The following is a 17,179-nucleotide window of genomic DNA, read 5'->3' as shown; positions in this document are numbered from 1 at the left end:
TGTTTTTTGAGGTTCTGGTCAGCCCTCTCCCTTCTCTTCCCCTTTGTTTCTTCTCAGGTTCTAACCTTATTGGCTCAAAAGTTCTAGGTGCTGAGCTGTCCATTCCTGGTTGGCTCATTTCCATTGTATGAGGGGTGGTCTAAGGCCATACTCAGGTCTTCCGTCAAATTCCAGAGGGGAAACCTGAGGTGGAGTAAGTGGGGTCTGTTAAATTCTTAAGAGGAACCTCATGCCTGAGGGTCAGACACCCCCAGCATTGTTCCAAAATAGGTGTTTTTCCCCACCCAGGGACCTCGGGCCGTAATCTTTCCCTCTCAGCCTATGGAATCCTATCTTCTCCTATCATAGTTCCCTGAGATCACACAATTTGGGAGTAAATCTGACTCTTGTTGCAGTTACTAAATACAATTCTGATACAGCCTCCATTGCTTATTTCTGCCTTCCCTTGTTTGGTTTATAATAGAAGAAGGAACACACACTCAATTCAAGTTTGGACACATTAATCAAATGTGACACCTGTTTTTTGTATTTAGAATAAATCCTCTTGAATGTATGGAATAATTAATTTTAAGAGACTTTTATTGTGAAGTATAAAATATTCAGAAATGATTTAAAAACTTTTCCATTACAGTATTAATTCAACAATCTTTCCAAGAGAAAGCACCACATTAAAAAAATGACATTCATAACAATCTAAAATGCATATGATAAAATAATTAATAGTAATTACAACAGCAAAACATGAAATTCAGAAACATTTCTTACCACAGATCTAAATCAGGGGTCTCAACTCAAATGTGTTCAGGGCTAACTAAATAGGAAACACAAAGTAGTGAAGTGGCCTGATATAAGGAATCTAGTAGACTGTGGAAAACTAGGGAATGCATGCCCAGTTGAAAGACTTCAAATTAAAACAATTTTGAAATATTATGCACACTGAATAAAATAGCTGTAGGCCAAGCTGGCTGAATACCAGTACTGAATGCCAGTTTGCAACTCTGGCCTAAATGAATTTCTAGCAGTTTATATACCTAATTCTCAAAATGGCACACTGCACTTTTAAAATAAATATGTTGTCACTATGTATGTATGTGTATATATATATAGAGCATGTGTGCTTTTTATATATATATATACATATACATACATATACTTATGTATGTATAAATACAAATATATATATATACATATATATTTAAAACTTCAGTTACTATTTTGGGATGAGTGGATAAAAAAAACTTTTGAGAAAAGGTATTTTGCACCTTGAATTAATGAATTTAGGAAGTTGCATGATATATTCTTAAAAACATCTGCTTAAGAGATGACATTTTTAAAATACCTACTCTCACATTTATTTGGGAAAAACTAGTTATGCCAGGAGTTAATTAAAATGAAATGAAATTTCATTCTTTTACCAATAGAAAGTTATATGCCACAGCATATTACTGCTTAGTAAGAAATATTTAGGTGAAAAATAAATATTGGTTTTACTAAAGCCATAGTTCAGAAAGCATTCAATCATACTGCCTCACTATATATGATGAATACACTTGTAATTCAGTTAACAATTAGTTTTACCTTATCTTTAAAGGGTATTTTAAGAATTTTAGTAGATCTTATATTTTTAGTTAAAAGTAATGGTTCTAGTCTGAAGATATAAAATTGCTATATAGGCCAAATGGCTGTAACCTAGTTGGTTTGGTTTGCTATGCCAAAGCAGTTTTACAGAATTTACAATTTTGTATGCCAGTAATGACTTCATATTAGTGATTTTTAAACAGCTTTTAAAAGTTAAGGTGATGGAGACATTAGAGTGACAAAATCTTTTAAGAGGCTATGAAGGCACATTATAATTCAAATATCCTTGCTAGACTAGGAATACATATTTTAAAATAATCCATAGACAACACAGATTTCAAACAAATAAAACTCAAATACATTTATTCCAAATCTTGATACAATACTCAAAAATATTTTCTGCTTTTCTCAAACATTTTAGATCTTAGCTTGAGAAGCTTAACATAAAATAAAAGCACAGCACCAAATCTAGCCATATAATCTTCCACTTAAAAAGTTAGTATTATTATCACTTTTCTGTAAAACAAAGTCATGTGGAACAAACCAATTTCACATGTGGCGTTTAATTTCTGAAATTATAAAGCCAAGGCTGTTAAGTATATCTAATTAAAGTTAGATGTTTAGCAAACCCAGGGCAGGTATATAAGAAAATGTTAAGACACAGTATCAAGTAATGCAATAAGTCTTTCGTTATTTCCATTTTTTGTGAATTCACATTTTTTATGGTTTGGCATTGTTTTCTAACCTAGTATTTGGCAAAGTTTGAAAGTACAGCCAAGTCATATGCATCTTATTTGCATTCCCACATTTGTTTTAATTATTAAAACCACGTACGTATGAGGCCATTAGAATTTTTTTAGAATTCAAAGTTAACACTGATTTTACACACGATTAAGTATTTCCATGGCAGAAATTAAATTGAAATTAAGATTATAAATTCACTATGAATCCTAAAAAGAAAGAAACATGTTTTCAAATCAAGTTAATAGTAGAACTATCACATAAAGGTATACAGTACAGGCTGATGTATTACAAACTTAGTTTGATTTAGCAGTTCTTTAAAAACCAACAGGACTTCAATGAATAAATTTATTTTAATTAATAAGTTATTCACAATTAAAAATTTAAAGTTTTCATAAATAGTAACAGCAGACTAGATATTGAGTATATGGGATTCCCACAAAACAATAACAAAATATTTCAACATTATTTCATCCAAATATTGGTTTAAAATTATTCAAACGTATTTAAAGATTGCTGATGACCGACTGATTTATATCAATGAATTCCAGACTAAATTAATACCAATTAGATATATAGTGCTGTCTGCTTGTTCTTCACATCATGAATGGATGAAACTCTTTTTCTAAAAAACATGATGGCCATACTGGTTATATACTGATATCCAATTAGTTAGCGTATTTATGTAGGAAGCGTTCAAATGCATCATAGATGGCACGTCTAAAATTAAATATGAAAGGAAAACTGTAAGTGATGAACATAAAAGGAGGACAGATAGTACTTTTATTGTTGGTAATGTCCAAAATTATCTGGGGCTTGCAACCTGACTTCCTCTCCAAATAGGTCTGAAAGAAGCAGGTACCTGAGGGTAGGTGTTTGGAACCATGTAACGTCACAACTACTAGAAAACCTCAAATGTGCTCTCAACTGATGATGAATTCAGAAGTACTATCCTTTCTGTAAAGCACTTTTTTGTTCCTTAGAACTTATATATATACGTGTTTATATATTATGCATGTGAAAAATATAATGTATATATATATGTAAGTCACTTGTTGAAAATTAATTGGCTACACAATTTTCATAATGTAGTATTAAATCTATTTCATAAATTAAGATAAGGATTTTTTTGGTCCAGAAAAACACATGTGCCCAGCAACTGAACTTAAAAAAAAAAAAAAAGCCTTAGTTTCCTATAGTCCCTTCCCAAAGTATTTTAATTGGACATTTAAAATGACACCTAAAAGTTGCACTAAATAAGTGACAACATACAAAATTACTTCTTGGATTAAAAAGAACTAAAAGATGTCAAACATATAGTACACACAGTTCTTCTATTATATAGCTATGCAGCTAGCAGGGTTTTTTTAATGTTTTTATTTATTTTTGAGAGAGAGAGACAGAGAGAGAAAAAAAGAGAGAGAGAGTGAGCAGGGGCGGGGCAGAGAGAGAGGGACACACAGAATCCAAAGCAGGCTTCAGGCTCTGAGCCTGACTGACATGGGCTCGAACTCACGAACTGCAAGATCATGACTAAGCCGAAGTCGGGTGCTTAACAACTGAGCCAACCAGGTGCCCCTGCAGCTGGCAGTTTTGAAACATATCATGCACAGGGTTCTGTTCTAAGCATTTTATGTGAACTAATTCACTTAACCATTAATGGTAAATATATCCCAGGGATACCTTTTGCCATCAAATTTGAATAGAAGTAGAAATAATAAAGGCTGTAAAAAACTAGAGATATAGAACCAAATGTTTCTTAAGTTCTAATAAATCCTGGAGTCATATAAGGTTATTAACATTAAAACCAATATTTCACTTCTCATATAAGATTCAATATTCACTTGCTGTGGAAAAACATTGCTGGATTATTCCACAGATGCTTATGCCATTGTGAGAGAAGAAAAGAGTGGAATGAAAAACTCACGATGAACCAAAAGCAAGTTTTACAATCTGTGTTCCTCCCTATACCCTAAAATACTTGGCTATTAATATTTGATGAGGGTAAAAACACAATAAATAGGCCTATCATATTTCTTTTCTAGTTCTTTAGAAGAAACAAGAAAAGATGAGGATGAGATAGGTAAGAATACCACAATGTGAGAATCGAGTGAGGCAGGGAAGAAAAAAGACTAAAACATATGATAAAAATACCCAATCTTCTATGTTTCTTGAGGCAAAAAAATTCCGAAGGACAAATAAATAGATATTAGACCAATCATCTTACCTGAAGAGTCCTTGTTTAAAAAGATAAGCACTAATATGACCCCCTTCTAGATACCGGATTTCACAACCAGGCCAAATTTCTTGTAAACTTCGAACTCCTGTTCGTGGAATGTAGGCATCTTCTTTGGCTTGAACCACTATAATGAGGCTTGGGTCAACTGGAACTAGGTATGGAATTTTAAAAGATGCAATATATATACTTTTAAAAAGTTCTAAGATTTTTATATAAACACTACCATATTAGAAAATAAAATGCACCTAAAAAAAATTGGTCAAACTTTTTGATTACGTTAAAAATCAACTATATTACATAATATCATAATATTTATTTCTAATACAATGAGATGGACATTCTAAAGAAGGTAGGAAATCCAATATATTTTTAATTAACTATTAAAATTGATTTTTTTTTAAGTTTACTCATTTATTTTTTAGGAGAGAGTGAGTACACACGCCTACACACTAGCAGGGCAGGGACAGCTGACAGTGCTGTCAGCACAGAGCCTGATGTGGGGTTTGCACAAACTGTGAGATCATGACTTCAGCCAAAATCAAGAGTTGGATACTTAACTGACTGAGCCCCCCCCCTAATAAGACTGATTTAGGTTTTCACAGATAAAATACAATACATTTAAGTAACCAACTAATCCTGCAAAATACATTTTGGAGCCAACAATAAACATACTCTTGAAAATATGAAATTATTTTGTAAACATCCTTAAAATGTAAAGCATCCTCAAAAACATTTCACAAATATTTACATATCAGCAAACATTCTCCATTTCATATAAAAATTAGTACCTGAGAAATTTGCCACATGAGTACATTCATCCATGACTCCTTTCATGAATATTAAAGATTCTTTCTGAAGATTGTTTCTTCTTTGTTCTTTACTGAGTAAGTGATATGACTGAGGACCGCAACTTGCATAACTGCTTTTATTGGTTGTAAGTGTTTGATTGAAGCACTCCATCTTAGAGGTATCTTGCAACAAGAGTCTTTCTGATGTGGCACTGATAGATGTTTTACTAGATTTATGGTAGTCATTAGGTTTTGGGGATACAACCTGGTCTGTCATATCTAAATTTAAAGTTCTAGACACCAGATTAAGGTTAGTTAGCTTGTCTGCACGAATAGGGAACTGTTTCACAAACTCTTGTCCCATTTTGAAAGAATCTGTCTGAATATACAAAAGAAAACATCATTTAGTATAAAATACATTTAACAACCTTGTTAAAACAAAAAACGAATGTCCATCAACGAATAAATGAATTGAACAAAATGTAGTATAGACAAACAATGGATTATCATTTAGTCTTAAAAGGGAACACAATTCTGATACATACTACAACATGGATGAACTCTGAAAACATTATATACCAAATGAATAAGCCAGATACAAAGAACAAATACTGTATGATTTTAAGTTTTATAAAGTAGTCAAATTTATAGAGACAGAAAGTAGAGTGGGGATTGCCAGGGGCAGGAAGGAGAGGGGAATGAAGAGTTACTGTTTAATGGGTACAGAGTTTCAGTTTAGTAAAATGAAAAAGTTCTGGAGATGGTTGGTGGTGATGGACAGAGGTGATGGCTGCACAACAATGTGAACGCATTTATTAATCCCATTGAACTGTACACCTAAAAATGGTTGAAATAGTAAATTTTATATTGCATGTATTTGAATACAACTTAAAAAGTAACAAAGAAAAAAGAGATGTCAGAATTTATCTGAGAACTAAGATAAATGACATACTATATTGCTTAATGTTTCCTATTAAACAGTAAAGGGTATCATTTAGTTTGCATCATGTTTTTATTGCCAAAGTTTTAAAATTCATGATCTGCCTTAATCTTAGAACTTCCAAAAGCCTAATGAGTGTATCCTGGCAGTAATACATCAGCTACCTCACATCCCTTTCTTAGGCTTAACTAAGAATTAAAAATTATCAAGGAAAAAATATAGCCTATTAAAATCTCAAAAGGATGTACTAAGTTTAAGGACTTGTAAGTACAATGTAATTTAAGTAAAAATAAACTTTGTTAAATACTAAAGGTAAAGTCAAAGGGGAAAAAATGACAGCCTGGGAAAATATATTTGCAACACCAATGACAAAGAGCTAATTGCTCTTTGAAAAAGTGAGCAAAGGATATGCACATAAAGGTCACAGAAAATGAAACATAAACTTATAAACATATTCAATTTCACTTATAATTAAGTTAAATAAAAACAATATAAACTTTCACCATCAGGTTGACGAAAAAAAAATGAAACCCGTCAATTTGCTAACACACTGAATTTGTGAAATTATGGGAAAATGGAAACACATGTTCCTGCTGGTAGTATAACTGAAGACATGTTACAAATGGAACAATATATCTAGGAATCTAACCACATTACAAATGGAACAATATTTCTAGGAATTTACACTTGTGAAATTTATTCATGGCAGCAGTGTTTGTTACTAGTGAAAAATGAGAAACAACATAAATACCCATCAACGGGCCACTAGTTAATAAATCATGTTTTGGCCATCCATATAATCTTATGCAGCAGTAAAAAAGAAAAAGGAAACATTTGGGTATAGTCCATAAAAAAAGGTACCAAAAAAGATCATATTTCTATTTGTTTGAAAAATTCCTTGAAACATTAATAAATAGTGAGTTATTTGTTGAAGGAGATAGGACCTAGACAAATTGGGGTAGGAATTGTTTCATTATATGCCTTTTTATACTTTTTGATGCTTTAACTATATGACCTATATTTTTAAAATATGCTATTTAAAAAATTTAAGAATAAAAAATTGATTAAAGGCAGGAAAAAAAAATTCAACAATTTTATTAACATAAACAAGTCATGAAAGTCATCTGGACTAAAGAAATACAAAAGAGAAAGAGACTTAGAAACATTTGAGAGATGTAAGATCAAGCACCCTACAATTACTCAGAGTGGTACACCAACAACTTTAACTGCTTTTGATTGGAAAAACAGTTTTTATAACAAAAAATAAGGAAGCCATCTTGATATTCCCTAAATATTCACTGCTGTGAACAAGTTCTGAGACAAAAAGACTTGTATACAACCACCAAAAGTCAGAGACAAAGTACTGGGTGAGACTACACTGCCATTTCAGACAACCAAAATTTTTGACTCTCCCTTTAGAAAGGTGCATATTGAGTTTTATCATAAGCTCTCAAATATAGGCATTTTAAAATTATACTATGGGGAAACATAAGAAACTAGCAGGTAGAGGTATTTTGTTACAAAGTTCTTAGACAAGTAAATAACTACACTTTGAGGTTATGCAAGATAGATTACAAGAGTGAGATTTATAGTGATGTAATCATAAATAAAAAGTCCTAATTGATAATAGAGATATTTTTTCTTTCTGAGATTTCTTGAGATCCTCAGTAACTTCCAAACTGAATGTATAAAATTTAAAAATTAATACAAAGAAAAAATCATGAAAGGAACTGGTCACCTTCGGAGACTAAGAGGGAACAAATTCATTATCTTGAAAACAGGTAAATTAAGGGAAAGAATCAAGCATCTATCCTGTCTTTCATATATGAACTGAGCCAAATAATAAGTAACCAAAAAATAGATAAATGCCTTTTTATAGAAGCATCAAACTAATAAATAAAAAGAAATGACAGATTTAGAATATCAGCACTTTGCAGTCCTCCACTAATTAATCGACATAGGCATTAAACATCTGTGGAGGCTTATACCACAAAACAGAGACAACTAGACATATGCGCTTCTGACTCCTACCAAAGAAATAAAAACTGAGTTTAATCAAGCCTCTAGACCCAGCTGCCAATTTTCAGGCAATATAGTGTATAAGTGAACATGCTAAACTATACCATGAGAATGCAATAAAACATATCTAGATGGTGAGAAACTCTAAAGGTAAATAGCCTAAATTCTTCAACAGATCAATTATAAGGAAAAGGAAACGAATGGAAGGGAACTTACAGATTAAAAGACACTGAAAAGCACATCAAATAAAAGAACTGTAGTGTCTAAGGATACATATCTGGACAATAAAATTATTTTAAAGACAGAAGGAAGTAATTACTATAAAAATCATTAGCAGTGCTGGGAGAAGAGTTTTTTAATTAGGACACATGGAAGTGGTTCTGGATCGGATGGTCAATTTCTATTCTTGACCTATTACAAATAGGTTTGCCTTTGAACAAATGTTGTAAGCCATACATTTGCTTTGCATGATTTTTTATATCTATATTTTCTTTTATTTGCTTATTTTTTAAATATTTATTTTGAGAGGGAGAGAGAGCAAGAGGGGGAGGGGAAGAGAGAGAGGGAGGGAGAGAAAGAGTCCCAAGCTGATGTGGGGCTCAATCTCACAACTGTGAGATCATGACCTGAGCCGAAATCAAGGGTCAGAGGCTTAACTGACTGAGCCACCCAGGTGCCCTTATTTACATATATATTTTTAAATGAAGAATCTTAAAAACTAAAAAATAGTATTGACTTTTAACAAATTTACAATTCTTTTTTAAAAATTTAAATCATGGAAACACAATTATCTTTTGCCCCCCTTCCAATGTTATGCAGAAATTAAAAATACTTACTCCACAATATTCAAGCATGTGAATAATTTCTTCTTCATAAACTGTCTGTGTATAATACTGCTTTTCCAGCTCCCTCCAATTAATCGATTTACTTAGCACACCCTGAAATAACAAACTAAATTAAGATCAAATTACACCATCAAGCATTTTGTCCAATAATTTTATTATTAATGTGCAGGAAAGAGTAAACAGAGAAGGCTTGAGATTTCCTATCTTTAGAAAGCCCCGCTTGAGATGTTGGCCCTTGATTAGAGTCTGGAAACTTGACTAATAAACAGTTCTTTGCCCCAATATATATCTTTATAAATGATAAAGTGGGTCATTGTGCCTAAACAATGTAGTTTCTGCTGAATATGCACTTTCCATCTGGAGTTTTGGTACATATGATGCTGTAACTGCCTAAATGACTGACCCCTGATAAAAACCCTGGATTCCCAGGCTCAAACAACCTTCACCAATGGACATTTCGTACATATTGTCGTAATGCATTGCTAGAGGAATTAAACACATCCTGTGAGATTCCAATGGAAGATTGTGCCTGATTTCCTCTGGACTTTGCCCCATGTGCCTTTTCCCTGTGCTAATTCTGTATTGTATCCTTTTGATGTAATAAGTTTTAGTCGTGAGTAAGACTATGTGTTATATATCCTGTGATTCCTTCGAGAGAATCACCAAACCAATCCCACAATTGTTTTTGGGAAACCCAAAAACAACTACATTTCATTATATACATAGCAATCTAAGTACTAATTGCAATTAAATTACCGTAGTGAAGACTCCAGATGCTGTGGACCAAGACAGACATGGGATCAATGGCATGGGCTTAGGCCAGTTGGATACTGCTAAGGAAGCCATCTGAAATATGTTTAACAGTCAGTTAGAGAGCTTTTGTTTAAATTTCTATTCATTAAAATGAAAACTATTTACTAGTAAGAAGTAGTCTGGGTAGTAATTGGTGAGATAAACATGAACACAAAATCTCTGAATACTTGGGGTGCCTGGCTGGCTCAATCAGTAGAGCATGCGACTCTTGATCTCAGGGTTGTTAAGTTTGAGCTCCACATTGGGGATAGAGATTATGTAAAAATAAAATCTTAAAAAGTCTCTAAATACTCATGAGAATGTCCAGCAACCTTCTAAAACTCCCCAAGTCATAAATTCAACAACAACATAACTTCTCCCTTAAAAGTAATAAAGTACATTGGAAAATTTTAAGTAATCTCAAGACCCTCCACAAAGAACTATTTTCTACTGGGTAAATACAGAGCAAACATGCTGATATGTAGATGCTAGGCAGCAGGCTGATCACACTCCTTACCTGAGTGACTTGCTCAGTGACAGCAAAATCACAACTATAAAATCTCTGACCTTTGAGGCTAACTGAAAAAAAAGCTGTTGAACTACAAAGCAAATTATATAACTGATACAAAGCAATGTGTATAGTTAGAGAAGGGAAAGGTTATTTTTCGGCTAGGGGAATCAGAGAAGGCTTCATAAAATGGCTGTCTTTTAGGGGAATGAAAGATGGGGTCTTGTCTTCCATATAAAGAACACAACATTGATCAAAGGCAAGATGGTGAAAAAGTACAAAGTCTTCTAGGAAAACTGCCAATATACCTTACTTTGGCTGGTCAATAGGGCATATGCGGTGAATGGGGTGAGAGAGATAGGTAGGCTGGAAAGACTGAAGAGCATCAGATTAGAGTTCCCTTTTGCTCTGTATATAATGGGAAATTAATAAAGAGGCCTGAGCAAAGAAGTGACATTATCAAAAAAGCTAAAATGATAGCAGTTTATAGGATTGATTAGAAAGGGTGAGATCTGAGGTAGGAAACCAACCAGTATAGGCAGTAGTTCAGGTGAAAGTTCCAAGATCCCAATCTAGGTCATAAAAATAGAAAAGCTACTAGGTAGGGAAAAGATATAATTTCCCACTTTCAATTCCACTGGTAATTTTTTTGAGTTTTAAGTCAGTTTTTAAACTTAATGTTATAATTCAAATGACTTACAGAAAACTATATATATTTTGTTGTTTTTTTTTAATGTATGGAGTAACTAATACGTTTAGGAAATAATTAGAGCATATCAATAGCCCTTACTGAACCTACTCCTTCATGGAGAAAAATTGCTAAACAAGTATCCCAGTGCAGTGAAATAAGTACTAATAAGAGATGAAGTACAGTCTGGGGTTAGGCTGGTAGTCAGGAAGAGATTCTCATTATCATAGGAAGTAAGCTCTAGACTGGTACCAGAAGGGCAAACTATTATTTGGTTAGGTGAAAAGGCATGAGAAGGTACTAGGAGAATGCTAGCACCCATCATATCTAGAGCCGAGTGCAACAGCAAGCCTTTGGCAGGTGTAAGCAGGAGAGCAGAGATGAGATTGAGGAAAATCACTCTAGTTATGGTGTGGAGAGAAACTATTAAGAAGCTTAATGAGAGAAAAGACTAGAGACAGAGAAACCAATTAGGAGGCTGTTTCAGTATATTCTAGAAGACAAAGGTATAATAGGTACCTCTTATCACTGGGGATAGTAATAAGAGATAAATGGAAAGTATTTTCTACATTTGCTATCTTTACCAATTTAACAGCAAAGTAAGTCACTTATATTTGAGATGTGAAAAGTTAAGTTTTATAAAAATCACATTTCAATAAAATATTAAATTAAATCCAATACCTGAGCTATGACTGTGAAGTACAATCAATGTCTACATAAATCATACCAAATAAAGTCATTACTTTATAATGGGAAAAGTTTGAAACCTTTTTCTGCTTTTGCCAAGACTAAAATTAATTCTACACCTAAAGTGAATATTTAAAATCACTCCATTCTCTAGATCTTACAAACATAATCACAATTAAGTATCAGTTGAAATTAAAAGGCTTACATGTCCTCCCATGGATATTCCGGTCATTCCTAGAGGTCCATAACCCTCTCTCTCTAGCCAGTGCAAGAGAGCTGCAGATTCTAAAACAAGAGCTCCTCCCATCACAAAAAGGTCAGACACGTTTTTGAGGCTGGACCTTCTAGCCTCACAAGACAAAAGAGAAAATTATTTATGTATTTACATTTTAACATATGCAAAATTACAACAGGCAGCCAGACTTCATGTTTTTCTTTTAAAGGACCAGATAGCTAAGTAAAACAATGAAACAAATTGATAGAATTAAGAGTGCTAACATTATTCTACATATTAATCAGCTAAAACTTACTTTTAAAGTTATATCTGCTCCTTATTGAATCTTTGTTGAAATTCAATTAACTATTTTGAAGCCCAGGAAATATTTTATTTGATAGCACTTAAAAAAAAAAAGCATAAAAATTTTTAAAAAGCAATGTAAAAGAATTTAACCTAATATTAGGCTCATGCATTACTAAAATCTTAAATATGTTGCTTATTTTCACAAAATACACAATTTATGAATATAATCAACTGGAAACTTTTTTTGATTTTTTAAATAATAGTATAATTAACATACAATGTTACATCAGCTTCAGCTGTATAACATGGTGATTTGACAATTTTATACATTACTCAATGCTCACCATGGTAACTATAATCACCATATGTCACTATATAAATATTATTAAAATATTGACTATACTCCCTATGCTATACTTTTCATCTCTATGACTTATTTATTTTATAATTAAAAGTTGGTTGAAAAAGTAATTTTTCATAAAAATACCTAATTTTTTACTAACTTAAATGAGGGTGGCTGGGGGGCTAAGTCAGTTGTGTGTCACTCTTGATTTTGGCTCAGGTCATGGTCCCAGGGTGGTAGGATCCACTCTAAGCGTGGAGCCTGCTTGGGACTCTCTCTCTCACCCTCTCTTCCCCGCTCTTTCCCTCTCAAATAAAAACAAAACAAGCCAATTCAACTAGAATTTTCTGTCTTTAGAAATTAATTTTACATGTAAGTACATTTCCTTATAAGAAGTACTTAAAACTTTTTAGATTCCCAACTATTCTTATACAAGCATACTTCGTTTTATTGCACTTTGGAGATATTGCATTTCTTACAAATTGAAGGTTTATGGGGTGCCTGGGTAGCTCAGTCAGTTAAGCATCCGACTCTTGTTTTAGGCTCAGGTCATGATCTCATAGTTCATGAAACTGAGCCCTGTGTAGGGCTTGGCACTGTCAGTTCAAAGCCTGCTTGAGATTCTCTCTCCATCTCTCTCTGCTCCTACCCTGCTTGTACACATGTGTGTACATGCACTCCCTCTCAAAAATACATAAATAAACATTAAAAAAAACAAATTGAAGGTTTATGGCAACTCTATATCAATTAAATCTATCGGTGCTATTTTTCCAAAAGCATTTGATAACTTCATGTCTCTGTCACAATTTAGTATTGCTCACAATATTTAGAAACCTTTTCATTATATTTGTTATGATGATCTGTGATGTTACTGTTGTAATTGTTTTGGGGCACCATGGAACTACACGCATCTAAGATGGCAAACTTAATGGATAAATGCCATGTGCGTTCTAACAGCTCCACTGACCAGCTGTTCTCTCCCTCTCTTCCACCTTCCTGTTCCCTAAGATATAAAAATCTTGAAAGTAGGCCAGTTGATAACCCTACAATGGCCTCAGTGTTTAAGTGAAAAGAGGAGTCACACATCTCTCACTTTAAGTCAAAAGCTAGAAATGATCAAGCTTAGCGAGGAAAGGATGTCAAAAGGAGAGAGAGAACAAAAGCTAGGCCTCTTGCAGCAAACAGTTGTGAATGCAAAGAAAAAGTTCTTGAAGGAAATTAAAAGTGCTACTCCAGTGAACACACAATTTAGAAAGCAAAATAGTTTTCTTGCAAACATGGAAAAGACAGATCTGGATAGAAAATCAAACCAGCCACAACACTGACTTAAGCCAATGCCTATTCCAGGGAAAGGCCCTACTTCTTTTTAATTCTATGAAGGCTGAGAGAGGTGAAGAAGCTGCAGAAGAACAGTATGAAGTTGAAAGAAGTTGGTTCATGATGTTTAAGGAGGGAGGCCATCTCCGTAACATAAAAGTGCAGGAAGGTAAAGCAGCAACTTGCTGATATGGAAGCTACAGTAAGTTATCCAGAAGATCTACTGACGATAACTAACAAAGGCAGCTGCACAAAACAACAGATTTTCAATGTTGAAAAACAGCACTCTGTTGGAAGAAGATGCCATCTAGGACTTTCATAATTAGAGAGGAGATGTCAATGGCTAGCTTGAAAGGAGGGGCTGACTCTCTTGTTAGGGGCTAATGCAGCTGGTGAAATATTTCCAAGGTATGCCTGTATAGTGATAAAAAAGAATACTATGTTATTATTGAAGTGTCCAAGTTAGAATCTGTTTTCAAAATTTAGTTCATATAAAGACATAAATGATTGGCTACTTGATGAAACCTTGTCAAGGTATACAAAATTCTCTTTATCAATGGTTAATTGTATGTCTACATGGAGTAATTATGCACAATGAACTAGCTGCTGTAGGAATGCCAAGTTGTGAATAAGATTTCTGGCCCCCAAAGAGCTTATGTCCACTGTCCTACCACACCTTCTCAGAGCTCTAAGTCCATAAGGCAGAATTTCTCTTTATGGAAATTATGCTATCCTCTGTCAAAATAGATCATACATGTGCTTCCTCATAAAAAAGCCCATGTATCCTTATATTTGTTTCTTATTCTCATTCCATTTTCTATTTATGGTCACATAATTCACCTGATTATTTATTTTGGCTTGGTATGGAGGTTTGAATTATCAAACTCACCTCAGTTTGCTCTTTTAATAGAAGTTACTGTGTGGGGTTCAGGGACAATGGTTATTTACTTGTTAACAGTGGGCCCAGTCTCAAAATGTTTAAACACTTTTGATGAAAACAGGCATAAGATGGCTTTTAAAAAGAGAGAGAAAAATAAATTTGCTATTTAACTTGCAAGCCATCTCTTACAATGAATCATTTGAGAAAAATCAAACATACTTCTGCATTATTATATTTCTTAGGTATAAGATACATGATAGAATATTTTATAGACATGATTCTCACAACAATTCTGTGTGGAAGAAATTATATTCTCACCTTATAAATGAGGTAACAGATACTTAGACCAAGGTCATACAATTATTAAATGACAAATTACAATTGTAACATACGTCTCTATGACTACAAAGTCAATGTCTTTCTGTTAAATCCATGCTGCCTCTAACTATAATTCAATAAGCTCTTTTGGCTTTTAACCACGAATAGAACAGAGCAAAAAGGACACACCTAGTTCTGAATTCAGAGCTTGGTTCCAGAGTAAGAATTCTTGAACTATTCAGCCTGGACATTAATTTTTCACATTTCACAAATTTATTCTAAACTATCCTTCATAGGATATAAGTTTGCTTCCAACCCACCCTGCTTTCATCTATACTTTTTTCATGTCATGACCACATAGAACTTGTGACTTCTAAATCTAACTCTCTAGGACTTTCCAACTCCCTACTTAACTTCTCCACCTGCAGTTTTATCAGACATCAGAAATTCAACACGTGCAAGTCAGAACTTTTGATTTCTTACCAACAATATCCAATTTTATAAATGAGGCTTATCATTTCAACTTCTAATTACCCAAGAGAGCTTCTTTCCATCTCCACTGCCACTGCCTTAACGTCCCCTTTTTCTTCTCCTGCATTATTGTAATAGCTTCCTATTTGATTTTCCTGCTGCTACTCTAGCTCCAGTAAGCCAAAATAAGCCTTTAAAAACACAAACCAGATCATTCCTCTGCTTAAAGTCCTCCAAAGGTTTCCTACTACACTTACAGTAAAATTTAAAATACATGGCTGTTCATAAATCTGGCCCTTGTCTATATTTCTGACCTTGTGTTATACTACTCTCCCATGCTTATGGGAGGCTTTTCATTTTTCCTTCTCTGAGGCTGATCTTCCTCCAGGTTTTCACCTTGGTGTCTCCTTCTCACTATATCATGTCTTCATATCTAATACTGCTACAACCTTGTACCTGCCCTTTATTATTCTTTTTTTTTTTTTTAAATGTTTTATTTATTTCTAGGAGAGAGAGAGAGAGAAAGACAGCGTAAGCAGGGGAGGGTCAGAGAGAGAGGGAGTCACAGACTGAAACAGGCTCCAGGCTCTGAGCTGGCAGTCAGCACAGAGCCCGACGCATGGCTCAAACCCACGAACTGCGAGATCATGACCTAAGCGAAAGTCGGACGCTTAACAGACTAAGCCACCAAGGCACCCCGTGCCCTTTATTATTCTTTACTTGGTTGCCCTGCTTTATTGGTTGCACTGATAAATATCCAAAATTATCTTATTTATTATTATCTATCTCCCATCCTAGAATATAAGCTGACAGTAAGGATCTTGTCTATTTTTTTTGCTATCTTCCCAGTGTCTTGAATCAAATATTTACTGAATGAATCAAAACCAAACATGATATAGGTTATGGAAATGCAAAAAAATTGCCTTCAAAGTTCATCATTTTAAAAAACCAAAAAGATTATTTTCAGATTACTGATACTATACATTGCAAAAATAAAAAGAATGGTATTAATTTCACTAAGTGTACTTTAAGAAGTAAAATGTTTTAACATTTCTTTAGTTACAGTTTTACAAATAAAATATATCTTCCATCAACCCATTAAAAACATTTTTTTAAGTTTTTTTATTTATTTTGAGAGAGAGAGAGAGAGAGACAGAGAGAGAGAGAGAGAGCGAGCATGAGTGGGGAAGGGGCAGAGAGAAAGGGAGAGGGAATCCGCAGCAGACTCTGCACCACCACCATGGAACCCAAGAGGGGGCTCGAACCCACAAACCATGAGATCATGACCTAACGTCAAATCAAAAGTAGGATGCTTAACCAACTGAGCCACCCAGGTGTCCCTAAAATTTCTTATTCATCTCTTTATCAAACACTTTAAGTGCAAAAAGCTTAAAATATAAATTTAAGTCAACATGCCTACTACAATTTTATAGCAGAATTTTTTCCCCAAATAACATTTGCATGTTAAACTTAGAAATGATTAACCAAAGACTAACAAAAATTTT

The 17,179-nt window shown here is 33.7% G+C and overlaps 1 protein-coding gene across 13 annotated transcripts in view; it reads right to left on the bottom strand.

The window, feature by feature from the left end:
* Nucleotides 1-561: 561 nt before the first annotated feature.
* The window catches only part of ABHD18 (abhydrolase domain containing 18), a 36,673-nt gene continuing 20,055 nt past the window's right edge, over nucleotides 562-17,179 (bottom strand). For 4 of the 13 annotated variants that reach the window (XM_077765358.1, XM_077765300.1, XM_077765484.1 and 1 more), the window contains 5 exons: nucleotides 9,907-9,996; nucleotides 9,142-9,243; nucleotides 5,347-5,725; nucleotides 4,547-4,709; nucleotides 562-3,039 (listed from right to left, as the gene is read on the bottom strand). In XM_077765358.1, coding sequence (XP_077621484.1) covers nucleotides 2,988-3,039; nucleotides 4,547-4,709; nucleotides 5,347-5,725; nucleotides 9,142-9,243; nucleotides 9,907-9,996 — 786 coding nt within the window. In that variant the 3' untranslated portion in view covers nucleotides 562-2,987. Of the gene's footprint in view, nucleotides 3,040-4,542; nucleotides 4,710-5,346; nucleotides 5,726-9,141; nucleotides 9,244-9,906; nucleotides 9,997-12,030; nucleotides 12,175-12,355; nucleotides 12,443-17,179 lie in introns of those variants that run through there. The other 9 variants (XM_077766039.1, XM_077765955.1, XM_077765839.1 and 6 more) reach the window with 5 other exon arrangements.

The sequence above is a fragment of the Crocuta crocuta genome, unplaced genomic scaffold, assembly GCF_008692635.1.
Source record: "Crocuta crocuta isolate KB4526 unplaced genomic scaffold, BGI_CrCroc_1.0 scaffold120, whole genome shotgun sequence".
In the NCBI taxonomy this organism is placed as follows: Eukaryota; Metazoa; Chordata; class Mammalia; order Carnivora; family Hyaenidae; genus Crocuta; species Crocuta crocuta.
Note: the sequence above shows the minus strand (reverse complement) of the source record. Positions and strands in the feature narration are given on the sequence as shown.